Genomic DNA, 26,912 nt, shown 5'->3' with positions numbered 1-26,912 from the left:
TCCTCTGTAAAAAAAACTGGGCCGCAGTATTCTCTCTCTTAGGGCTGGTTCAGACGGGCGTTTTTGTGGCGTTTAACGCAGCATTTCAGACGCAGCGTTTTTTGGGATCTACTGCCATCCCATGCAAGTGAATGGGAGCGTTTAGAGCTGGCTTTTGCAGGCTTTCATGAAAGCCTGGCAGTAGATCCCAGCGTTGCGTCTAGTCTCAAAAGCAACATGCTGCTTTCAGAGGCAGTAAACGCGAGGAAACAATAGCAGAGACCAGAACTGCTAGCCTTGAACGCTTTTCAAAAGCTAGCTTTTAAACGCTGGCGTTTAAATGCTGGCGTTTGAACGCAATGCCAAGCAAAAGCTCAGCAGACGCCCGTGTGAACCAGCCCTTACAGACATAGGACTAGCATGGAAACCTTCCACAGGAAGAGGTAGTAATCTCCATAGCAACCAGCCGGCCACAAGAACGATGGAGGATACAGGAAGACAAGACTTCATTCTTTGTCAGACATATACTGTAGAAAAGCTTCACATCATATGTGAAAGCTGCACATACACAAGTTAGTTGAAGTCTAGGCTGCAGCACTTTACATAGTACATAGTCATGTCCCTGACTGCCCTCAGAGGAGCTCAAAGTCTAATCCCTGTCTGTACGCACGTGCGCAGTATAAAAAAACCCACGGACACACAGCCAGGGACAGGAAGGATGACGCAGGGACAGTTAGGTTTTATTGTATAGGATTTATATAGCACTGACATTCTCTACCTGTAGCCATGTCATTGACTGTCCTAGGAGAAGCTCGCTATCTAAGCCCTACCATATATACCATGTATATACACACACCGCACGCGCGCGCACACGCACGCACGCACGCACACACACACTAAATATGAATTGACAGTTTTTTCCTTCCAGGAACATTGTGTCATGGCAGAGGTCGGAAGATCGGATTCAGTTTTGTGCGGCATCGTTCAATAAGAAGCTTATAATGCAGCAGCTTGATTGATTTCTGCTGAACTTTGATCAAGGCTAAGTGGTACAAGGTGGTAAAGCAAACAGCACCGGAGCAATCAATGATTTGTTAGAAGGGAAAGGCCATCTTAAGAGGTTTTCAAGTTTTTCTGCAAGAGTGTCAGTACTGTGTATAAGGGAAAATTCGGGGAACACAGCGTTCCTCTTTGAACAGCTTTTTCTGGTAGTGTTCTGATGGATGTCTCTCATACTGCCAAAGCCCGAGCAGTCATGGCAACAAAAATGGTTAAAGGACATCTGAGGTGAAAATAAACTGATGAGATAAACAATTGTATCTATCCTCCTTCTCCTAAAATAACTTAAAATCTAGTTTTTAAGTTTTTACTGTTTCATTGTCTCTGCTCAATGACACATTCATCAAAGTCTGCCAGAGCTCAAATCTGTGAATTATTGATCCTTTTCATCTCTTTCCTGCTCTCAGAAGCAATTTACTGACAGGAAAGTGTTTTATGGTTGTAATTCCTTATTTGTGAGGGTTATGCTATACCCTAGTCTGACCCAATCCGACCAGGACAGAAACTGTCACTTGCATACCTGATGTTTAACTTTCAGGCAGAGAAAGAAAAAAAGGAACACAGCGTAGTTATTTGTGTGCTAGGCACTGTACATACACATGTCTATCTCGTCATGTCACCTCGGTTGTCCTTTAAGCTAAACAAAAAGTTATCTGAGCTGAGGGAAAGCAGTTTTGTTTTTCTTACCTGGGACTTCTTCTCTCCCCTCCCAACCCTGCCTATGATCCTCTCCAGTGTGCCACTGACCCCTCTGAAAAATCTGAAAGTCACCCTAAGTTTCACATGCACGGCCCCAGCTGATCGCCGCACGAGGCGTTGGGGGGTATTGGGGAACCGCAGCACACAGGTTTGATTATCTGCGGAGGTGGTTGCGATCAGACGAGTTTCATCTTGCGTATGTTCAAGGCTTTAGAGTCCAACATCCTATAATCTAGTTTATACCTCACCAGTAACATTGTGTCCCACGCTGAACAACTGAGACAGATAGTTCTGCTGGAACTAAGGGTGTCCAGACACTTATCAACTTTACTGTTCCAATTCCCAGCAGATTCAATCGAAATGTCAAATCGATCAACTTTCGGTTGATCTTTGGCCAAGAATCGATTAAATGTATAGATCTGAAAGTATGGAAGATCTAGATTGGGGGCGGGGCAGGAACGGTGACAGATTGGCAGCCCGCAGTGTTGCACTGCATCAAACACAGTAACGCTGCAGTGTGATCGAATTTCAATAGATTCCCCGCTGGGATCTATAGAAAATCTATGAGCAGTGTTGGGTTGGAATAGATTCCTTCCCGATTCTATTCCTTTCACAGAGGAATCCTTTGTTTTGCTGCATTGGGTGACAATCTATAAGTGTATAGATAGCTGTAGAATTAGATTCTTTTTGTTCTTTTATTAAACCATAAAGGAATTCTGGTGATGCGACCTCTGTAACAGGAATAAAGTAATTTGTATGTAAATTTCTTTTTCATGTTAGCGTAGGCATTAAAAGCAAACTTGAAGCGAATATAAAAACGTATGATATAACTAGGCCTAAGGCCCGTTTAAAAACAGGCGCTAGGCACTTGCCGCATAAGCCACGTGCTGAGCGGACGTGCACGCACGTCTGCCCCCCCCCCCCCCCCCCCAAACGGCTACACATGCACAGTAGCCAAAACACAGGGTCAGATTTATCAAAGCATTACCGACAGTTTTTCTTCTAAAACTGTTCTAACCAGCATAAGAACAGTTCTGCATGATAGTAAGAACCTTCCCAAAGCCTATGTAATAGCAGCAGTTTAGCGAGGATTTCTAGAGCTACACTACAGTTAAGAAAAGTGCAAATCCATTTCTTAACTGCTGCAGATAAGAAGTGCTCATTAGCAGCTCTACAGATAGTGTAGGCTAGATGTGATTTGTGAAGGGCTCCACTCCCTCACTCAGAGCTTGCTGACAGTTACCTCAGCAACAGGAATTCCCCTCACACACTGCACTGCCTGAGAGACCTTCCTAGCTCCTATTCCTTACAGTTTAAGAAGGAATCTGCACTATCTAGTGATTTCTTAAGATGCCTGAGACAGTTCTGCACGGATTTCTAAAAACCTACTAATATTTTGTCTCAGACACTCTTGATAAATCTGGCCCACAGACACAGGAGGATGACGCAGGGACACATGGGGTTTTATTATATAGGATGAAATATATGTGTAGTACAGATAAGAAATAGAACATTAGTAGCAAATACAAGTCTCACATTGCTTTACAGAGTGGGAAGGAGGTTAAAAAAAAAAAAAAAAAAAAGGGTTATCTATGCAAAAGAGCTTCTCTGAGCTTTTTGACCCACTGGGATGAATATAGTCCTGTTTTCCAAAGCACTTAAACAGCCAAGAAACAGTGAGAGACAGCTTGAGATAAGGTTTTACTGCAGGAAAGTTCAAAAGGCCATTATTTCTGCTTTGCTGTATAGCTTGAAAGACAGAGTGTGGTTTTAAAATAGCAACTGTGACAGAATGATGCAATGTTATAAAAAAAAAGCAAAAAAAAAAAAAAAAAGCTATAACACAAAATAAAAATGAGACTCTTTGCTAATAATGTTCTATTCGCTATCCGTACTACACATACAAATTACCTCATACTTTTTTTTTCACTTTTGTTTCACAGGTTTGCTTTAAATAAATGCATGGGTAATAAAAATAAAACAAAAACAAAAAAACAGTACAGCAAGCAGCCGAGGCCCATACCTGGGGATGTACTTATTCATAATGGCATAGAAGCAATTGTACAAGTCACTGCGTGGCAGGTTGAGGTCAATCAGTGGCTTTAATAGATAGATCCAGCAGATGTCTTCCTGGTATTTGACATTACGGGATTTACAGTAAAAGGTAACCACAGATTCGATGTCCTGAAGAACCGTCGCTTTCCTCTCCTCCGGCAGAGCGGCCTGGTCTGCAATGACAAAATGCCACGGTTACAGCTAGACACTGATGAAGAAGGGTAGCATGCACCATAGAAGAGAGCAAAAAGCAATGATAACTCACAGAGGTATATGTATAAAAACCCTGGTAGTGCAAAAGATGTCCATTTACAAGGATTAAGTTGGAGCAAAAGGAAATCGAGGATTTTGAAGTTTTGTCCAATTCTTAAATTGAAACTTCCTGGACAATGCCTGACAAGTACTGCGCAGGCACGCGAGATATTTACCTACCACGATCCAGCTCAGGAGGAGTAGTGTCTCTCCATTCATACTAAGGAGGAAATAGCTGAGGAAAGGACTCGCCCCTACGCAGTAGAGAGGATACGATCGGGCTCGACTATTTCTGCCTTAGCCTGAACGAAGAGCCGCTACTGCACCTGCGCAGCTGTATGGGGGTGGCAGAGCTGGATTGCTGGGATAGAGGAGGATGGGGGAAGCCTCCTTCGGATCCAAAGGCTTCCCCCTCCTGAAGGATTTTATTTTTGGTTACAAGTTTTCTTTAAAGAGACTCTGTAACATCAAAAAGTTCCCCTGGGGGGTACTCAACTCGGGTGGGGGAAGCCTCAGGATCCTAATGAGGCTTTCCACGCCGTCCTCTGTCCCACGGGGGTCTCGCTGCAGCCTTCTGAACAGCCGGCGACAGACCCGACTGTACATTCAATATTTACCTTTGCTGGCTCCAGCGGGGGCGCTGTGGCTGCTTTCGGCTCCGAAGTAGACGGAAATACCCGATCTCAGTCGGGTCCGCTCTACTGCGCAGGCGCTGGAGACTTGCACCAGCGCAGCAGAGCAGACCCGACGGCGATCGGGTATTTCCGCCTACTTCGGAGCCGACAGCCGTCAGAGCGCCTGCGCAGGAGCCGGGAAGATAAATATTGACGTCACCGCTGTACGGAGGGCTGCAGCGAGACCCCTGAGGGACGGCAGACGGCGTGGGAAGCCTCATTAGGATCCGGAGGGTTCCCCCACCCGAGGTGAGTACCCCCCAGGGGACATTTTGATGTTACAGATTCTCTTAAAAGTTGTACCTAACATGTCAAAAAAGAAAAAAATTATACATATTTGGGGCTACCTCCAGACCCCTTCAGGCTAATCGGTTCCTCGCCTTCATCCTTCAGGTAATCAGGGCGTAGTGCATATGCGCTTCCTAACCGCGAACCATTCCGCTCCTGGCCACACGATGGGGGAGCACGCATGGCTGGACTGCACCGACTGGCTGAATTACTGGGACACAGCAGAAGATGCAGGCTGCGGAGGACCGATTAGCCTGAAGGAGGCTGGAAGAAGCCTCAGAAATGTATAATTCATTTATTTTTTCATCTCAGGTACACTTCGTGAAAATAAACTGATGAGATAAACAATTGTATCTATCCTGCTACTCCTAAAATGACTTTTAGAGTTTTAGGTTACCGGTATGTTTAAAAACTTAAAATTAAATAGATTTATTCTTTTTTTTCAGCTAAATCTTCTGTCTCAGAGTGTTAAAATGTATTAACTATTGACCTTGTTTATCCACTGCTCTCAGAAGCAGAGTTCTCTGCCAGGAAGGCATTTTATGGCTGTGATTCCTTATCAGTGCGGGACGCTATTGTCAGACTGGTCCAACTGGAAAAAAGCTGTCAGTTGCATAGCTGAATATTTATTCATTCGGGCAGAGAAAGAAGAAAAGGAACACAGCATAGTTATTTATGTGCTATGCACTGTACATACACGTCTATCTTATGCCACTTACGGATCCCTTTAACGTAAGGTAAATGGTGCATAGACATGGGAAGTCATTCTCAGATCTATAAAAAGCTAGCGGGGGCTTTAGCTCTTCTCATATACTAAAACAGTGGACTGAACTTCACAATTCCCTAAAGCACTGGGGTGTATGCTTGCTTTCCCTTTTCTGGCATCATGGTGTAACCCAGCTATGCCACAATTTATAAAGCTTCCCAACTACACCTTTTGGCAGAAGACAGAGGCAGTGAAAATCTGGCACATTGTGGCGTATAAATAGCCATGTGCTTACTTTTGCTAATTTGAGGCAAACATTTCAGATTTCTCATGAAGACTTTTATAAAGATCTGCAACTTCTGAATGCTTGGCAGGAGCAAGGGATGGAAGGCACACCTATGATTCATCCGCTGGGAGATTTGGTCGCAGGGTAAAGCAGATATACGCCTCACCCTGCTCCTGCACAAGTCCTGGCGGCGCTAATTATTATTCCCCCTCCAGGCCGGCATGGATAGTTGGGGAAAGATGTAATTCCACTGCAAGCTATTGATGGCGGCCAAATTACGGTGTTCTGTAGTAATTTGTGCTCTGTCTTTTAAGGGCCCCCAAATTACTCAGTGAGCGCCACTATAGCTGCATTTCCTATTACAGCCTATGGTGGCGCCAGCTGTGTTAATGTAAGGTTCAGCGGCAATAACTCACCCGCTCGCCCATAAATCAGAGGTCCAGTCTCCATCAGCAAGACAACCACAGCCATTTTTATTTGAAGTGTTCAGCACTCTGTGTCAGCCCCTCCCCATCCACCTGTGTGACCTTGGCCTGTCCACAGGTGGAGGCTAGCCCTGGCACTGCTGGTGGGAGTGGCCACAGAGCTTCGGAACACTTCAAATAAAAATGGCTGCGGCAGTCTTGCCAATGGAGGGAATAGAGGTTTAGACCTTTGATTTATGGGCGAGCGGACAACTGATGTCACTCGTTGGGGATCAGGACCTAATCTCCTTGGGCAACATTGCTGGGCTGGGTTGGACACACGTGTGTCCGCTGTGTAGCTCCCGAAGCGCAGTGTTGCTATGCGGGGGGAAGGGGGGAATGACAGTCAGCGCATGCATGATGTCACATGGGTGGGGGAGCAGCACGAACAATGGCATTGCTGGGAAGGAGTAGATCCGCCCAGTGGATCACTCGCAGGTTGGGGGTCACCAGTTGACATATACACGCAGTTATCGGCTGCCTCAGCCGACTTACAGTGAGATTGTCAGCCACAAAACCAAATTCTATTTAAACACTGCAGTGTGTTTAAAATGCTGCCAGAAGTCTCTCCCTGCAAGTACAAGTTCTCCAATCTATTCAGGAATCTCTCTGCTGTTATTATATTTTCTTAGTTCCCCAGGCTCTTTTCTGTGTCATTGCCAATGACCCTCCCACCTTCCTGCTTCTCACTGATTGGCTGAGCAGACTGCAGTGTGAAGCTGCCTAGCTGAAACACGATCCTCTGCTCACTCATGTTTACAAGCAAGGCTGAGGCGACTCAGCGATTGGAGGAGAAAAAAAAAAAGTTAAGGGAAGAAATGGCATCAGGATATAGCCTCAAACTGTGGGCAAGAGACAAGGTCCCACAAGGAACAGAAGTCTCTTCATTTACTATATAAAATTCACTGAAATCAAAATGTGGACAGTACAATACATCTGTTATTTAACCAGCTGAGCGGTCTGGACGAGCTCAGCTCGTCCAACACCGCCAGCGGCTGCCGCTCAGGCCCTGCTGGGCCGATTTTAATGAAATAAAAAGCAGCACACGCAGCCGGCACTTTGCCAGCCGCGTGTGCTGCCTGATCGCCGCCGCTCTGCGGCGATTCGCCGCGAGCAGCGGCGAAAGAGGGTCCCCCCAGCCGCCTGAGCCCAGCGTAGCCGAAACAACTTTCAGTTGGCTGCATGAAATAGTTTTTTTTTTATTTAAAAAAAACCCTCCCGCAGCCACCCTGGCGATTTAATCAGAACGCCAGGGTGGTTAAGTAGATCAAATGTTTATTTATATGTGTGTTTTTTTTCCCTGGCACAGTATGGCTAATTCTGGCACAGTATTGGGCTTTTCTGAGTGCTGTGTGATTTTAAAAGCTCTGGCTAATGTTATCCTATGTGAGTGTTTTCACTGGAGCGATGTGATTTTGTAAAAATCCCCCATAGCACTGCATTAGCAAGAGCTTTTCAAAATCACTAGCGTTTAAAAAGCTCTTGTAGTGTAAACAAGCCCTAAGCCAGGCCTGTGTACGAGGCTTATGCTGGGAATACACGGTTAGATCCGGCAGCTCGATTAGCCGCCAGATCGACTCCCGCCGCGTCCCCCTCGGATCGATTCCCGCTTGTCCCCGCGGGCGCTACCTTATCTTCCGCTCAATTTCCGCTATTGTCCGCCCGCGGGTATCGATCGGCGCGGTGATCGGACCTGTCGGAAATTATCAATCGAGTCGTCAGCGCCTCGATTGATAACAAACTATCTAACCGTGTATTCCCAGCATAAAGTTATTTTTCAAAAGGAGTAAAAAACCCCCCATAAAACTAGCATAGTGACATTTTGTGTTCTTACCTATAAGATTTTGGCAATCTCTGTGAATCATCGGCTGCTCTGGGAGGTCTAAGGAACCGTCCCATGATGCAAGGCTGTCCCCTTTTCCTGCCACGTTCAGTGCAATCTGTAAGTATATAAACATTACTACAAATCAATTATGAGACCGCTGCTGCCACACCAACTATTTCATGTACTTTGTAAATTGTTATATCTGCAGTACAATGGCTATCAATGCCTCTAATCAGATACCCTAATCAAGACTTACCAAAAAGCACTGCATACAATGCAGCTTTACCCTTGGTGGTAGCCTATATGTCTGAAGAGTACTAGTTGCATTCACTTATCAATAGCCATTGTCATTGTTATCTCTGGTGCATTTTTCCCTAGACAGAACGGATTTATTTTCACTTCATGACGGTGCATAAAGTAGATATTTGCTTCAGTTCTATTTTAACAAATTCCAGATTTCTAAAGGCAGCCATATGGTCCGTACACACGCACTACGCCCGCCAACGACAGGTCCATCAGACCCTCCCGCTGGGCGGACTTTCAGGCGACAATAGCACGTGTACGCACTGTCGCCAGACTGATAAGGCTGTTTCTGAGCAGAAATCTGCACACAGATTTTGAATCGATTTCAGCATGAAATCCATTTACATCCTGTGGAGCTGTTCAGTGTGGCAGCGACTGTACATACACTACGTAGTAACATGCTCAGTGCGGCACTGACTGTACACCGCTGCGTAGTAACATGGTCAGTGCGGCATTGACTGTACACACACTGCATAGTAACATGGTCAGTGCGGCAGTGACTGTACACCGCTGCGTAGTAACATGGTCAGTGCGGCAGTGACTGTACACACACTGCGTAGTAACATGTTCAGTGCGGCAGTGACTGTACACACACTGCGTAGTAACATGTTCAGTGCGGCAGTGACTGTACACCGCTGCGTAGTAACATGGTCAGTGCGGCAGTGACTGTACACACACTGCGTAGTAACATGGTCAGTGCAGCAGTGACTGTACACCGCTGCGTAGTAACATGGTCAGTGCAGCAGAGACTGTACACCGCTGCATAGTAACATGGTCAGTGCGGCAGTGACTGTACACACACTGCGTAGTAACATGGTCAGTGCAGCAGTGACTGTACACCGCTGCGTAGTAACATGGTCAGTGCGGCAGTGACTGTACACACACTGCGTAGTAACATGGTCAGTGCGGCAGTGACTGTACACACACTGCGTAGTAACATGGTCAGTGCAGCAGTGACTGTACACACACTGCATAGTAACATGGTCAGTGCAGCAGTGACTGTACACCGCTGTGTAGTAACATGGTCAGTGCGGCAGTGACTGTACATACACTACGTAGTAACATGGTCAGTGCGGCAGTGACTGTACATACACTACGTAGTAACATGTTCAGTGCGGCAGTGACTGTACACACACTGCATAGTAACATGGTCAGTGCAGCAGTGACTGTACACCGCTGTGTAGTAACATGGTCAGTGCGGCAGTGACTGTACATACACTACGTAGTAACATGGTCAGTGCGGCAGTGACTGTACATACACTACGTAGTAACATGTTCAGTGCGGCAGTGACTGTACACACACTGCGTAGTAACATGGTCAGTGCAGCAGTGACTGTACACCGCTGCATAGTAACATGGTCAGTGCGGCAGTGACTGTACACCGCTGCGTAGTAACATGGTCAGTGCGGCAGTGACTGTACACCGCTGCATAGTAACATGGTCAGTGCGGCAGTGACTGTACACACACTGCGTAGTAACATGGTCAGTGCGGCAGTGACTGTACACACACTGCGTAGTAACATGGTCAGTGCGGCAGTGGCTGTACACACACTGCGTAGTAACATGGTCAGTGCGGCAGTGGCTGTACACACACTGCGTAGTAACATGGTCAGTGCGGCAGTGGCTGTACACACACTGCGTAGTAACATGGTCAGTGCAGCAGTGACTGTACACCGCTGCGTAGTAACATGGTCAGTGCGGCAGTGACTGTACACACACTGCGTAGTAACATGGTCAGTGCAGCAGTGAATGTACATACACTACGTAGTAACATGTTCAGTGCGGCAGTGACTGTACACACACTGCGTAGTAACATGGTCAGTGCAGCAGTGACTGTACACCGCTGCATAGTAACATGGTCAGTGCAGCAGTGACTGTACACCGCTGCATAGTAACATGGTCAGTGCGGCAGTGACTGTACACCGCTGCATAGTAACATGGTCAGTGCGGCAGTGACTGTACACACACTGCGTAGTAACATGGTCAGTGCGGCAGTGACTGTACACACACTGCGTAGTAACATGTTCAGTGCGGCAGTGACTGTACACACACTGCGTAGTAACATGTTCAGTGCGGCAGTGACTGTACACACACTGCGTAGTAACATGGTCAGTGCGGCAGTGACTGTACATACACTACGTAGTAACATGGTCAGTGCGGCAGTGACTGTACATACACTACGTAGTAACATGTTCAGTGCGGCAGTGACTGTACACACACTGCGTAGTAACATGGTCAGTGCAGCAGTGACTGTACACCGCTGCATAGTAACATGGTCAGTGCGGCAGTGACTGTACACCGCTGCATAGTAACATGGTCAGTGCGGCAGTGACTGTACACCGCTGCATAGTAACATGGTCAGTGCGGCAGTGACTGTACACACACTGCGTAGTAACATGGTCAGTGTGGCAGTGACTGTACACACACTGCGTAGTAACATGGTCAGTGCGGCAGTGACTGTACACACACTGCGTAGTAACATGGTCAGTGTGGCAGTGACTGTACACACACTGCGTAGTAACATGGTCAGTGTGGCAGTGACTGTACACACACTGCGTAGTAACATGGTCAGTGTGGCAGTGACTGTACACACACTGCGTAGTAACATGGTCAGTGCGGCAGTGACTGTACACACACTGCGTAGTAACATGGTCAGTATGGCAGTGACTGTACACTGCTGCATAGTAACATGTTCAGCATTATATGCAGAGTGCTGATACGCAGGTGTGAGGCTGTGATGTGTGAAGGTGACAGCTGGAAGGAATTAGGGCTCTGGTGCTGCTGAAGAGGAGATCCGGCTTAGAGCAGACAGAGGAAGTGGAGGGGAGAAAATGCCTGGAGGAGAATGAACTGTCAGATGATGGAAAATCACAGCACAAAATAAAGCAGAATTGTTCTCCCTCATCCCATGCAGACTGTTCACATGTCTGATATTTATGTTTTAATCAGGGCAGCACATCACTATACATATATTTTTAAACTACGTGGATAAACAGTTAAAGCCATGTTAAAGTGGACCTGAACTCTTGCACAGGACAGAAGGAAAACATAAAGAAATGCTCCCTGTATGGATTTTCAGAGTTCAGCCTGTCTAATTCCCCCTCATCTGTGACTAATCACAAGTTGTAATTTGATCTCAGTGGAGTCAGCTGGCTGGAATGTCAGAGCAGCCAATTGGTAAACACATGTTAACCCTATGTCTGCTTCCAGGAAAGCACTAAGTAAATAAACTGCAGATTTATATCAGCTGTAACAAAGAAATGCTTTTATGTATATGTTATTATGCTGTTGCTTATCTTTTAGAGCAGAGAGGAAGTTCTGATTTCAGGTCCGCTTTAAAGGGAACCTAAACTGAGAGGGATATGGATGTTTCCTTTTTACCATTTTTCATGTTTACCATGTGCTTTGCAGTCCTGTTGATCTCTTTGGCTGCAGTAGTGGCTGAATCACACACCTGAAACAAGCATGCAGCTAATCCAGTCTGACTTCAGTCAGAGCACCTGATCTGCATGCTTGTTGAGGGGCTGTGGCTAAAGTTGTGTACACGCACTACTACAGAGAACGACGGGTCCGTCAGACCCTCCCGCTGGGCGGTCGTTCTCCCGACAGTAGTGCGTGTGTACAGTCTGTCTGCAGACTGATAAGGCTGTTTCTGAACGATCCGTTGAGCGGATCATTCAGAGACATCCTTATAAGTCTGCAGACAGACTGTACATACGCACTATTGTCGGGAGAATGACTGCCCAGCGGGAGGGTCTGACGGACCCGTCGTTCTCTGTAGTAATGCGTGTACCCACCTTAAAAGTAATAGAGAAACAGGTTCAGCAGGAGAGTCAGGCGCCTGGTATTATTTTAAAAAGAAAAATCCATATCCATATCCCTCTCAGTTTAGGTTCCCTCCCTGTGATAGCAGTATAGTGGACTGCATCTACTGACTGTGATAGCAATATAGTGGGCAGCATCTGTTGGCTGTGATAGCAATATAGTGGACTGCATCTACTGGCTGTGATAGTAATATAGTGGACTGCATCTATTGGCTTTGATATCAGTATAGTGTACTGCATCTATTAGCTGTGATAGCAATATAGTGGACTGCATATATTAGCTGTGATAGCAATATAGTGGACTGCATCTATTAGCTGTGATAGCAATATAGTGGACTGCATCTACTGGATGTGATAGTAATATAGTGGACTGCATCTATTGGCTTTGATATCAGTATAGTGTACTGCATCTATTAGCTGTGATAGCAATATAGTGGACTGCTTCTATTTGCTGTGATAACAATATAGTGTACTGCATCTACTGGCTGTGATATCAGTATAGTGGACTGCATCTATTAGCTGTGATAGCAATATAGTGTACTGCATCTATTAGCTGTGATAGCAATATAGTGGACTGCTTCTATTAGCTGTGATAACAATATAGTGTACTGCATCTACTGGCTGTGATATCAGTATAGTGGACTGCATCTATTAGCTGTTATAGCAATAAAGTGGACTGCTTCTATTGGCTGTGATAGTAATATAGTGGACTGCATCTACTGGCTGTGATAGTAATATAGTGGACTGCATCTATTGGCTTTGATATCAGTATAGTGTACTGCATCTATTAGCTGTGATAGCAATATAGTGGACTGCTTCTATTGGCTGTGATAGCAATATAGTGGACTGCTTCTATTGGCTGTGATAGCAATATAGTGGACTGCTTCTATTGGCTGTGATAGCAATATAGTGGACTGCTTCTATTGGCTGTGATAGCAATATAGTGCACTGCTACTACGGACTGCATCTACTGGCTGCAATAGGAATATAATAAACAGCCTGTACTGGCTGGAGTAGCAGCATCCGGTTTACTTACCTTCCATACTTTTGCCCTGAGATCTGGAGGGACAGGTCGCCCTTGAATGATGTTCCTTACAGTCTCCAGGTCACATCCGCCTGCCTCCAGAGCCTCAGCCAGATCCGCTTCCCTGAGAACAAAGACAGGCCGAATCAGAGAAATAGCACAGTATTGGTTTCATGCTGGTCAGGATGCAATGATCAACACCCTATAAGAAAGAATTCATTTTATCCCCAAACTGCTGTATTTAAAGGACACCCAAAGTGAAAATAAACTAATGAAATAAACAATCGTATATCTTCCTTCTCCTAAAAATGACTTTTAAGATATTCCAGTTTTATGTTTAAATATACTTTTTAAGTTTTAACTGTTTTATTGTTTTTGCTCAATGGCACATTCATTGAAGTATGCCAGAGCTAAAATCTATGAACTATTGACCCTTTTTATCTCTTTCCTGCTCTCAGAAGCCATTTTCTGCTAGGAAAGTGTTTTATAGTTGGAATTTCTTATCAGTGAGGGTCGTCACACTGTAGTCACTTCCTGTCTGAGTCAGGACTAAGTCAGCCACTTACATACCTGATATTTAACTCTTTCAGGCAGAGAAAGAAAAAAAAAGGAACACAGCATAGGTATTAGTGTGCTAGGCACTGTACATACACATGTCTATCTCACCATGTCACACGTCACTTTGGGTATCCTTTAAAGGTGCGTACACACTGCCTGGATGTCATCTGTTGGCCATTAGGTCCGACATCGCTGGGCCGGGCTGCACACGTGTCAGCTGTGTAGTTGGCAATGTGCTGTGTTGCTATGCGGGGGGCGCTGGAGGATTGACGAGTGGCGTGCGGTGTCACGTAGGGTCGCCATACGAACCATGGGAACGGCGTCACTGGGGATGGGCAGATCCGCCGGGCAGATCGCACTCGGGTTGGGGGCTGCCGTACACACGCCTGATTATCAGCTGAGGCAGTCGTAATCGGACGATATTTTATCTGCCAATATTTTATAGCCCAAGAGGAAGCAACAAAAATGATTAAAAAAATATTTTAAAACAATTATAAGGAGGAGAGAGGTGGACGGATTCTCATAGGTCACCCACTACCATTCAAATGTATTAATCTCAAACACAAAGCGTTTCACGGGAAAAATAAAAACCTGCTTCTTCAAGTCAAATTGAGTGTTTAATTTTTATTTTAGGCATAGTCGTGCATGGGCTGTGCAGCAGAGGACAAAGTGGATCTGAGATAAACTTTGACTCATTGCATAATTGTGTTCCTTTCCTATTGTTTATAGGGAATTCCTCAAGCCAAATACTTTTTTGTTTTTGTTTTAATACTCTTATTCCCTATAAACTAAATAAGCCCCAGCCACAGGTTTTCAAAGAGCCTTGGCATTTTCAGACAGTAGCAAGGGCTCATGGGAGCTCAGTCTGGGCAGGAAGAGGAGAAGGTATTACTAGCCAGAGATTTCAGAGGCAGAGGGGAGGAGGGAGGAGGAATTAAGTTTTTTTCACAGGCTGAATGCACAGTCTGAGTTTACAAACAACATGGCTGCTGTCATTGTATCACAGGAATAAATAATCATATTCTATTGAAGCAGTTTGCAGCTAGATTTGCTGTGTAAACTATCTAAACTTTAGATAAGATATATAGACAAGTTACTTGTTATAGTTCGTTTTTCATCTCGGGTCCGCTTTAAAGGACAACTGAAGTGAAGAATATGGAGGCTGCCATATTTACTTCCTTTTAAGCAATACCAGTTGCCTGGCTATCCTGCTGCTAATGCTTTCAGCCATATACCATGCAGCAGATCAGGGGTCTCTGACATTATTGTCACATCTGATTAGCTGCATGCTTGTTTCTGGTGTAATTCAGACACTACTGCAGCCAAATAGACCAGCAGGACAGCCAGGCATCTGGTATTGTTTAAGGCTGGTTTCACAGTGGGATGTTAAAGTCCCACGTTACAGCAGCCAGTAACGCAGCCTAATTCACAGCACTGTAAAATCAATGTGCTGTTCACAGTGCACACGTTGCGTTACATAGTAACGCAGCACGTTTAAACAAACTGCTGCATGCTGTACGTTATACTGGGCTAAGCCACGTTAGACTGTTTGCACATGCTCAGTAATGTTGGAGGAGGAGGTCTCCCCTCCTCCGCCACCAGCCACATGGCTAATTAATATTCACTGCACTGTGGTGACTCCTGGTGGGACAGTAGTGTTGTCCGGATCATGAACAAATCGTTCATTTGATCCGGATCTTTTTTGTGAGTCGAATCTCCTGGATCATCACAATGAAAGATTCGGTTCACAGTGGATGTCTGTCTGGAAGAAACAGGAACATACAGAATGTACAGTGCAGGGAAAGTCCTGTCCTGCTAGTCATTTCACCCAGTCTGCTTCCCTAGTAAAATGATTCAAATGATTTGGTTCAAAGATCCGGATCTTTTCAATGATCCGATTCAAATGATCCGAATCCTTAAAAAGATCCGGACTTCCCATCACTATCCTGGAGCGGCTGCTTTGAGAGCTGCATAACGCAGCTCAATCTGACGTCCAACTTCAACACCACCATACGTTGCATTAGGGGCACGCTATGCGACCATAACGTCCCCTAAAACGCAACGTCTTGGTGTGAAAGTAGCCTAAATGGAAATAAATATGTCAGTCTCCATATACGGTACTTATTGCTACAGGTTCCTTTTATGCTGCCCTTCAACTGAGGAGAAATACCAGCATACAAAGGCTGTCTTTACATAATGGAACAATAGCAGGGCTACTTAAGGTGCCCATACACTCGTCAGATTGGCAGCAGACAGATAAGAAATGCATCTGATGATCTATCTGATGCGTTTTTAGAACATTTTTTACCAGGATAGAATTCCAATAGATTTCAGTTTGAAATCTGTTGAAATTCGATCTGATGGCATTTTTTTGCCATCAGATTTCCATTAAGGCCAATGCAAACTGATAAGCAATCTCATCAGATCGACCTAAATTTTCCACCCTGCTAGTTCGATGGAAATCCATCGAAATCGATCGAAATCGGCCGTCGATCGGTCGATTGGCCAACCGATTTGCGATCGATCGATCGATCGATCGCGATCGATCGGTCGGCCAGAAAATCGGCTGAGTGTATGGGCTGCTTAAATGTACACTAGTTGCTGTGTGCTATCAGTGTCCATTCACCACTCATGACATGAATCTCTATAAGCTCATTTCAGTATCAGCGCTGCCTTGAAGGTAACACGCATGTGACAAAGGCAAACTATATCCTCACCACTTAGCTTGGTTACAAGGTAGGACCAGAAAGGTCAACACTATATAAGCCACTTCACAGCTCCACAGATTGTGATCGGTTTCAGGCTGAAATCGGTTCACAATCTGTTTGCAGTAAAGGTGGCCATACGATCCCTCTCTGATCAGATTCGATCAGAGAGGGATCTATCTGTTGGTCGAATCTGATGGCAAATCGACCAGTGTATGGCCACCTTTTGTGTGATTCGATTACGATTCTATTTACGACTCGATTAAATCCGATATGTCAGATCGGGATTCGATTCGATTCAGTTCGATTTGGCATTGCAAAACAATGGCAAATCGAATTGAACCGAATCCTGATCGGACATGTCGTATTTAATCGGATCGTAAATAGAATCATGATCGAATCGCATCGTGTAGATTGGGCTTAAAGAGAGTCTGAAGCGAGAATAAATCTCGCTTCAGACCTCCTGCTAAACTGCCGCTATCGCGCCGCTAAACGGGGGTCCCTTCACCCCCAAATCCCCTCGTTTCAGCGGGGGAGCGCTTCCTGGTTGGGGCAGGGCTAACCGTCGCAGCCCTGCCCCATGCGCGTCTGTCAGCGCGTATCTCCGCCTCTCCCCCGCCCCTCTCAGTCTTCCTTCACTGAGAGGGGCGGGGGAGAGGCGGCGATGCGCCGCTGACAGACGCGACTGGAGGCAGGGCTGCAGCCGTTAGCCCTGCCTCCAGGAGCGACCAAGTCTGCGACCAAGTGTCGCAGTGGGGGGTTTGGGGGTGAAGGGACCCCCGTTTAGCGGCGCTATAGCGGCGGTTTAGCAGGGGCACACGTGCACCTGCTAACTATGAGCTCTGAAGCGAGATTTATTCTCGCTTCAGAGTCTCTTTAAAACAGAATATGAAAACCTGAAATCAGCAATTGTTTACTATTCTCATGGAATTTAAAGAGGAACTCTAGTGAAAATAATGTAATAAAAAAGTGCTTCATTTGTACAATTATTATGTATTAATGATTTAGTCAGTGTTTGCCCATTGTAAAATCTTTCCTCTCCCTGATTTACATTTTGACATTTATCACATGGCGACATTTTTACTGCTGGCAGGTGATGTCAGTGGAAGGAGATGCTGCTTGCTTTTTTTGCAGTTGCAAACAGCTGTAAACAGTAAAACTGCTGTTATTTCCCACAATGCAACGAGGTTCACAGACAGAGAACTGCCAAGACCATGGTCCTCAGAGTTTCTTGTGGGTTGGGTTTCACCACAATATCAGCCATACAGAGCCCCCTGATGGTCTGTTTGTGCAAAGGAATAGATTTCTCATGGAAAAGGGGGTATCAGCTACTGATAAGGATGAAGTTCTATTCTTGGTCACAGTTTCTCTTTAAACCATGGAACAGAACAAGCAACTGGACTGCTGATGGCGACTTCCTTTTTTAGCACGCTGGCTCAGCATTTAGCATACATGTAGCTCTGAGCTTCCCAGTTTAAAGCCCACAAAACTACTGTCTACATGGAGTTTGTATGAGTTTCTTCTGGGTACATGATAGAACTCCTCCAGTAACAGGTGTACCTGCTTTTATATGTTCGGTAAAGTCCTGTGTCATAGGTTATAAACAGGGAAGGCCAATAAGATTCGATCTGAGAGAGATCTGTTTCTTGGTCGGTCTGCCCATATATCTCTAGATGTATTGGCAGCTTTACAGAAACTATGGCCTGAGGGGCGTTGCGCTGTACATCCGGCCTGCTGATAGGTGGCCGAATTCCTTTCTTTACCCCCTCCCTCCCTGCAGAGTCATGAGCGGGCGATTAGAGGGGGTTAAAACTCCCCTGATCACCGCTTCCTGCATTGCATCTCCATGGCAACAGTGCGTATTACACGCTGGCATGTCATGTGATGGCCTGTCGCCATGGAGACGCAAAAAGTGGCGAGTAGGTAAGTTTTAACCCCACTAATCACCCGCTGGCAACTCCTTGGGGGGGGGGGGGGGGGGGTAAGGGGATTAGGAATGCAGCCCGGGCAGTGCAAAGTTTGCCCAGGCCTGCCCTACACTCAGGTTAAATAAAATCCTGCAGCATCAAAGAGGGACGAGCCATTGGCTCAGGTGTGACGACGTGACGCGCGCATAAGTTGTATATCAAGACGCTGCTTGCTTATCAAGTCACAATTTCATAAAAGTGTTTGCTTCCCTTGCCAAGCAAGTTACTTGCAATCCAACGTTTTAATGCATTTCTGTTTTGATGCAAATGTATGCCGATGGGTAAAGGACCAATCCGAGGCAGCACCTGCATTGTGTTGACCATCCATTGTTGACCCCATAAGAAATCAGGGCTGTGAAGTGGGTACAAAAAGCATCCAACTCTGACTCCTCCATTTATGAAACCTCAGACTCCAGGTACCCAAAAATTGCTCCGACTCCACAGCCCTGGTGAAAATAAACTTTATTTGAAAGATGGACAAATTGCACAAGAATATAACTTTACAGAGCTTGATGTAGAAAAAGTCTCTTCAGGAGAAGGAGAAACATATAAACATCAGCTATTCAGAGAGCCTGAGGACGGCAGCATCTCGGAGAGGAGTAATCAGGCTTCTGAAGGCGAGCGGAGGATGGAGAAGATCAATAGGTGCTTCACATTTCATCTGCTCTGAGGAGAGCCCGAGGTACCGGATTTATGGGCTGTCATCTCCTAATAGGTGGGAAAGTGCCCTGCTAGGTATACATTACACAGAGCGCTCACAGCAATACAAGACGTGGAGGGGAGATGTGCAAAGCTCAGACATCCCCAAAATCACTCATTATAAAGCATTTCTCCACAGATTAACCAACAAGCTCATGGTGAACCAGAACTCGTTGCAGTCCAGCGGTTCTGGAGGTGTGTTTAGCTTCCAAGGGCAACAATGGTTAATTTGCATATATTTAGCAGTGATGCACTGAGAGACATCTCGGAGCTCACTCCAACCTGAATTATCACAAATGCCTTGTTTTAAAGGGAACCTGTACTGAGTAAAATTACTTAAAATAAACACGAGGTAACTTCAAATAAACATCACATAGTTACCTCACCATCAGTTCCTCTCAGAAGCTCGCCATTTTCTTCTGACAATGATCCCTTCCAGTTCTGACAACATTTTGTCAGAACTGAAATATATCAGTTGCTATCAGTTATATATCAGCTGCTGTCAGTTACAGCTGAGGAGAACTGATGTGTCCATGTTTCCCTATGGCACAAGTGGGCGCTGTGCTGACCAGGAAGCTGTTAGGGGGTAATAGCCATTTTCAAAATGGAGGACGGAGAATTCCATTGATCACAGTGGACAAACAGGACGCAGGAGAGGAAAAATAGATTGAGGAGTAGACTACGCAGCAGGTAAGTATGACTTGTGCATGTTTATTTTGACTTTTAATTTTCAGTTCAGGTTTTCTTTAAGAAAGCAAACTTTTGTTCTCCACAGACACCGCAGATCAACGGCCATCCTCTATGGCAGACGCTCTTTAGGTTAGTTTGACACTTGAAAAGTGCTTTTGCAGCAAGAGCAAGATGCCCCACCCCATTGCACAAAATACCTAACATATGAGTCCCTGTGGCAGAGTGCGCTGGCAGGTTCATAGATATAGCTCATGCTGTCACTTACAGTAGGTAGTAGAAATCTGACATTACCGACAGATTTTGGTCTAGCCCATCTTCTTATGGGGGATTCTCAGGGTTTTCTTTATTTTTAAAGGGACTCCGAGCAGTGCAGAAACTATGGAAAGATGCATATCATTTTAAAGGGACTCCGAGCAGTGCAGAAACTATGGAAAGATGCATATCATTTTAAAGCTCTCTTTCTCCTCTTTCCAATGATATATAAACCGCCGCCCTACGTCTTTTAGTTTTCGCTATTTTCGCGATTGAAATTGCCGCGGCCGCGATTTCAATCGCAAAAATAAAGAAAACTAAAAGGCGTAGGGCGACGATTTAGGTGTTGCCAGAAAGAGGAGAAAGAGAGCTTTAAAATGATATCCATCTTTCCATAGTTACTTGTATTACACAGGACGACACTTTTCCCAGTGTCAGCAGCTCCATTCAGCAGAAAAAGTCGCCCTGTGTAATACAATGTAACTATGGAAAGATGGATATCATTTTAAAGCTCTCTTTCTCCTCTTTCTGGCGACACCTAAATCGTCGCTCTACGCCTTTTAGTTTTCTTTATTTTTGCGATTGAAATCGCGGCCGCGGCAATTTCAATTGCGAAAATAGCGAAAACTAAAAGGCGTAGGGTGGCGGTTTATATATCGTTGGAAAGAGGAGAAACAGAGCTTTAAAATGATATGCATCTTTCCATAGTTTCTGCACTGCTCGGAGTCCCTTTAAAAGCACTTAGTGAAAGGCAGTTGCTACGTCCAACTGCCAAAAAAGTGTGTGAGAAGGCTGGCCAGCATATTTGTATAAATCTTTTTTAGGGAATGTCTTTATAAAGAATAACGGCCATGCTGAGAATCCCCTATGGAGAGATGGACTTGCCCAAAACCTGTCAGTAATGTCACATTTGTAATATTTACTGTAAGTCACAGCAACAAAGGAGAAAAGTAATTTATGGCTCATTTCACTGTGGAAGAAAAGAACTTCTAATTGTTTGTGTTTTAAATTTTAAATTAAAGAGGAACTGTAGTGAAAATAATGTAATTAATAAAATTGCTTATATTTTGTATAAAATTCATTTATAAATTAGTCAGAGCTTGCCCATTGTAAAATCTTTCCTCTCATCGATTTAATTTCTGAAATGTATCTTTAGTCTTATCAGGTGCATCTCTGCGGAAGTTTAATTTACTGAGAGTTCCAAAGCCAGTACAAAATATTCCTAGTCTCCAAAAATGCTCTGGGAGAAGAATTCCACGTAGCTTTAGTGCCTAGGCTATGCATCACTGGGAGGGAGGGCTTACTTCACAATATATAGGAAATATTTCAGATGCTGAAAATTGGTATCCTCAATAAATTACTGTATTTGACCACATGTCATTACAGAGCCTAATTAAGCATATAAGGCTATTTCATTTACTATGCTACTCTCCGCATGCAAGAATTGCAGCTGTAATGCTTGAACATAAATTGCTGCTGGAGGTTTGAAATTAATAAATGTGAACTGACAGATGACATAGATGGGTAACTGCACACACTGACTAATTGGTGCTGGGCAACCAGATACACACGACAGATGATTACTATAACCCTGCCAAATCATGGGCGACCGTGATGACCTGTGACCACAGCACTTCCTTGTATGAAAAGACAGATCATCACCAGGCTGGGATAACAAGGCAAGGAATACAGCTCCACACAGATAACTGGGCTGCCTGCTGAGCTAGAGAAGTGAGCTCTTGTGCAACACTATCATGTGCTGATTCCCAAAACACATAGGCCAAAAGGCAAGGCAAGTTAAGGCACTGACTGACCAATTATCGGTATCTTACAAACAGAAATGCCAAAAGCTTGGCCATACACGCATAGATTTTTGTGGGTAAATAATCAAATCTGCTGGTTATCTAATAGCGTAATTTTGATCGAATTGTGGCAAAAATAGATTGAAATTACAATCGAACCGGACAGTAAATTTCAGTTGCTTAGATCCGACGGGGGAGCGGCTGTAGATCAACAGTCCATAGTGTTGCACTGTTGTAACGATTGTGGAACTTTCTCCGTGAACAGCGCACAACGCGTGCGCTGATACGGCGGAAATCCTCCACAAGCGTATATTTGCAGGCACCCAGCAAAAGGTGCTACGCACCCGTAGAGGGAAAATTCCTGTCGGCAGATGGCGCTGGAGAGTGCAGAGGAACCAATCCTCTGTACCTCCACAAATGCCAGACAGGAATTGTACGAAGCGCAGAACGCAATCGCAAGAGAGGCGATTGCGAATGAGAACGAGCAAAGGGACAGATTGTATGTGTGTGCGCCAATCTAGTCGCCACCCCGCGACCGCGCACACACAACAGCAGATATGAAATAGGAACGCGATCGCAAGAGGTGCGATCGCCAGACGTGACACAAGGCAGATCAGAACAGAATACGAGGTTAGCAAAGGCACAGCAAATAATACAATGAGAATAACAAGGAAAATAACAAACGCTAGCTAACCGCGGACACCGCACTCATTTGCAACAGTGCACGCGGTTATGCGCGGTCTCCACGTGATAAGCACAATAGAGACAAGCACGCCTAACTAACCATTAACAGACAACATGAAACAGAGGACGCGAGCGCTTGCTTAACGGTTACCTCACCAAGCATAGCAGACAAGACAGACACACGAAAACAGGGACAAGCGAGAGATAGGATCCACAGCACTAGCGAAAAGTGGCTAGCGCGATCCAGGTACAGAGTAGCAGAACAGAAGGATCCCCAGCGCTAGCGAAAAGTGGCCAGCGCGATCCCAGAAGACAGAACAGAAGGATCCCCAGCTCTAGCGAAAAATGGCTAGCGCGATCCCAGGAGACAGAACAGAAGGATCCCTAGCGCTAGCGAAAAGTAGCTAGCGCGATCCCAGGAGACAGAACAGAAGAGATAGCTGGTAGCAACCGCTGCACCAGCTATACTCCAAGAACAGAGATCAGAACCATTTCCTGTCGACCACCGTAGGGACTGGACAATGGCAACAGGCAAGACAAGACAGAACAGGCAATACAGATAATACAATCCTAACTGCACTAGGGAAATCTGCCCAGCGCAGATTCAGGAATTACTCTAAGCTGAACTTCAAACAAAGAGCATGGCTGACACACCCGGCAGGAGTGTTACACAGGACAAAATCCTTATGAACAGCGAAGCATTGTGGGAAAGACATAGTACTTATAGTACACGCCTCCAATGAATGTGGCCAGGCAATTTGCATGACAACGTATGCAAATTCCTCTGCAAGCACAAGCTGCAAAACTGACAGAAGCTCTTCTTTCCAGAGTCCTGCAGCATGCAAACCTACACAATGGTCAAAAGGCTGGCTGCCTGCACAGGCAGCTGAGCAAATCATCACAGTACCCCCCCCCTCCAGGGTCGAATTCCAGACGACCCTCAAAACTGCTATTAGCAACAGACTCAAACTGAAGACTCATGAAGGTCGGGGCAGCCCGACAAGGTCCAATTCCAGGAGTCAGTCCACCCGAAACCGACCTCATCGGAAACAGAAGCCACCGAAACATGCCCATCAGTACTACCAGTCTCAGTATAATACCCTTCAGGACTGTGACGGCCAGAGAAGAAGCCCTCGACATCCTCCAGACAATACCCACCACCTTCCAAGGAGCGTCCGAAAATACCAAACCTGCCACAATACCTGTTCGAAGTGTCCCTTACAACACAAAAGCCATCGTTGATCTTATCCAGGGGACCAAGCAAAATTTCTCCCGAAATCTCCCATAACCTTTTGAAGCTCCACAGAGATCCCAAGAGGACAGAACAATCACCAGGCTCACAGGAGAATTACCAAGAACCCCCATGGAACCAATGACAATTCCGGATTCAGAATTACGAGGACACCCATCAAGATCAAGACTTTCAGGGACCACTTCTGGGCATGCAAGCAGGCAGGCTAAATCAGAACATGTCTCCACCGAGGAAGCATCTGAGTATGCTGGTAACCGAGGCACACTTGGGCTTTCTGGGTCACAGAGCACACTGGGGTACACCAGCACAGGAGAAACCTCAGGACATGTCGGGGAACTGCCAACCTCAGAGTCCGGCATGAGGAAACCAAAACCAAGACCGGGCAGAGAATCATCACGAGCATTGGTCTCAAGCACTGGACTTTCAAAAGAAGACTCGGATTCAAATTCGGAAATTTCTGTGACTGCAATATCATCATTGACTACACATGACTGAAGCTCCACCAGAGCTGAAAAGGTAGCCAGCAAGGCAGCAATGCCTACGGAAGAGGGCAACACCTCAGAAAGACTTGGGGGACAGGAGACATCTCCTACAAGTTCTGCACCCTTTGGGAGGAACTCGGGGACCTCCAGAACATCAAACAAGACCTCAGGAACATCATTTTTCAAGTTTTCTAGGAAGGATTCTGAACTATCCATGTTACAGGGCAAAACTGGAACTTTATTTTGTGGACAGGGCATATGTCCCAGGAATGGTTCCACCATAACCTGAGACTGGATCTCATCATCATGAGGGGAATGTACAGGTATATTTACTGGAACACACACTGACTCCCTAACTTCATTCTCACAGTACCCAGAATTCTGTGTGGCAGTCAAACTAGCTTGTAACTCCAAAACTGCAGAAAAACAGGTAAAAATAGCAGCAATACCTAGACGAGCCTCTAGGGGCAGGGCAGGAGATATTGTACAAGGCAATATTGACTCATCCAGAGTACAGGGTGGAGAGTCAGAACTTCCCTCAGAGCAAGAAAGGGGCTCACAAACGTCAGTGTAAAAGGAAAACATGTTTTTATTCATGGTACAGGGCAGGTTCAGAGAAAGCGTCTCTGAATAAGGCAAAGAGGGTTCAGCAATAGATTCGCAAAACCGAAGCGCTGTCTCACTCTTAGATTCGGCTAACAATGTCGAATCCGAGGAATCAGAACGCAAAACCTGCGAATCAAAATTCACTTTAGGTTGTGAAACTGACGCTTCCATAGCGCAAACCTCCGCGATCTGCGGAGCAGACTGCAAGGCATCTAGGACCGAAACGCTGGAGCAACTGTCCCCAGGCAACGGGCCCTTACAGGTGTGAACAGGGTGAGACAGAGACTCATTTGCAGAAGAAATGGCGACATCAACAGGATAAACTTTATTAGGCATAATAATTTTACTTTTGACGCTGCATAGTCGAGAAATTTTCCCCATAGCAGGGTCACAGACGGAAGATCTCAAAGATCTGTTTCTAAATGACAAAGGATCCCACACATCCTTGAGGAAACCGGCAGACTCATGCCGATCACAATCTGCAGGAACATCCGAGAAACAGGCATCAGATCGCACAGATTCAAACTGCACACTGTCAGGAGCGAATCCTTCAGGATTCACACAGGAATCAACCACAGCGGCACACTCATTCATTTCAGATTGCACAAAGTCAAGACTCTCATGCTTTACCCCAGAAAGGCAGGAACAATCATCCGACAACTATGTCTCTTTATTGGAATCAATTGGTTGGTGTGTGTGCAACTCATCCAAAATCGTTTGCCATACATAGATCACCAGATCCACATCATCCTTGTCACATTCATCGGAATCAATCAGAAGGTACATCGAATTGAGACAAGCATTCAAGACATTTTCGCTGTTTACGATGTAAAAATCGCAAAAGGCTTTCCAATCAAAATCAAATTCTTCCAGCAAGGCCCCAATATCCCAGGAAGCAAATGGGGGTTCAAACAGGCCAGTATCCAAATAATCTCCATAGGGGTGGAGTTCAGGAACAAGAACAGATTTTTTAACTGCTGTAATGTAGTGTGCGATCCTACCTATAGCAGGATCCACATAAGCTTTGGATTGGGGCAAAAAAGCCGGAGACGGAACAACATCATTACAAACATCAATAGGGAGTGTTTTATTCCGATGCTTGCGTTTTTTAGTTTTTCTCTTTTTCGCCACTTTGCATGTCTGCTGTTTAAAACTTGAAGTGGCAACAGACACATTGAACTGATTGTCATACTGAAAGGTTTTGCATGGAAGGGAAAGATCAGCTGACTTATCAGCAGCTACACACTCAATCAGAGCAGGTGGTAAGCCAGACAGTTTAAACCAGTGAGAGAATATCTCTGCAAGCAACTGATACAGATTACCATTCCAAGAATTGATTTTTAACAGATTATATGCCCAGGTGAACAAATCGTCTTTTAAGAGCACATAGGCAAACAGAAGAGCCGACGTGGACGGATCAGAAATCTGAAAGGTGGGATTCAGGCAAAACCTCACACATTCAGAAAGAAATTCCGCCTTGGTCTCTGAATTAAGCCTTTTAAAGCTCTTAAAGACACAGGACCCAAACTCGACAAAATCGTACAAATCGGAATTTCCGTCTACACTGGGGTTTTGGGTTGGGCTGTTCATACTGTAACGATTGTGGAACTTTCTCCGTGAACAGCGCACAACGCGTGCGCTGATACGGCGGAAATCCTCCACAAGCGTATATTTGCAGGCACCCAGCAAAAGGTGCTACGCACCCGTAGAGGGAAAATTCCTGTCGGCAGATGGCGCTGGAGAGTGCAGCGGAACCAATCCTCTGTACCTCCACAAA

The 26,912-nt window shown here is 45.5% G+C and overlaps 1 protein-coding gene across 3 annotated transcripts in view; it reads right to left on the bottom strand.

The window, feature by feature from the left end:
- Positions 1 to 26,912, bottom strand: part of TBC1D23 (TBC1 domain family member 23) — a 119,189-nt gene that overhangs the window by 62,288 nt on the left and 29,989 nt on the right. For all 3 annotated transcript variants that reach the window (XM_068270690.1, XM_068270688.1, XM_068270689.1), the window contains exons 2-4: positions 13,451 to 13,562; positions 8,297 to 8,402; positions 3,761 to 3,965 (exon numbers count right to left, since the gene is read on the bottom strand). In XM_068270690.1, coding sequence (XP_068126791.1) covers positions 3,761 to 3,965; positions 8,297 to 8,327 — 236 coding nt within the window. In that variant the 5' untranslated portion in view covers positions 8,328 to 8,402; positions 13,451 to 13,562. The remainder of the gene's footprint in view (positions 1 to 3,760; positions 3,966 to 8,296; positions 8,403 to 13,450; positions 13,563 to 26,912) is intronic.

The sequence above is a fragment of the Hyperolius riggenbachi genome, chromosome 2 (assembly GCF_040937935.1).
Source record: "Hyperolius riggenbachi isolate aHypRig1 chromosome 2, aHypRig1.pri, whole genome shotgun sequence".
NCBI lineage: Eukaryota > Metazoa > Chordata > Amphibia > Anura > Hyperoliidae > Hyperolius > Hyperolius riggenbachi.
This window is presented reverse-complemented; position numbering and strand designations above follow the sequence as displayed.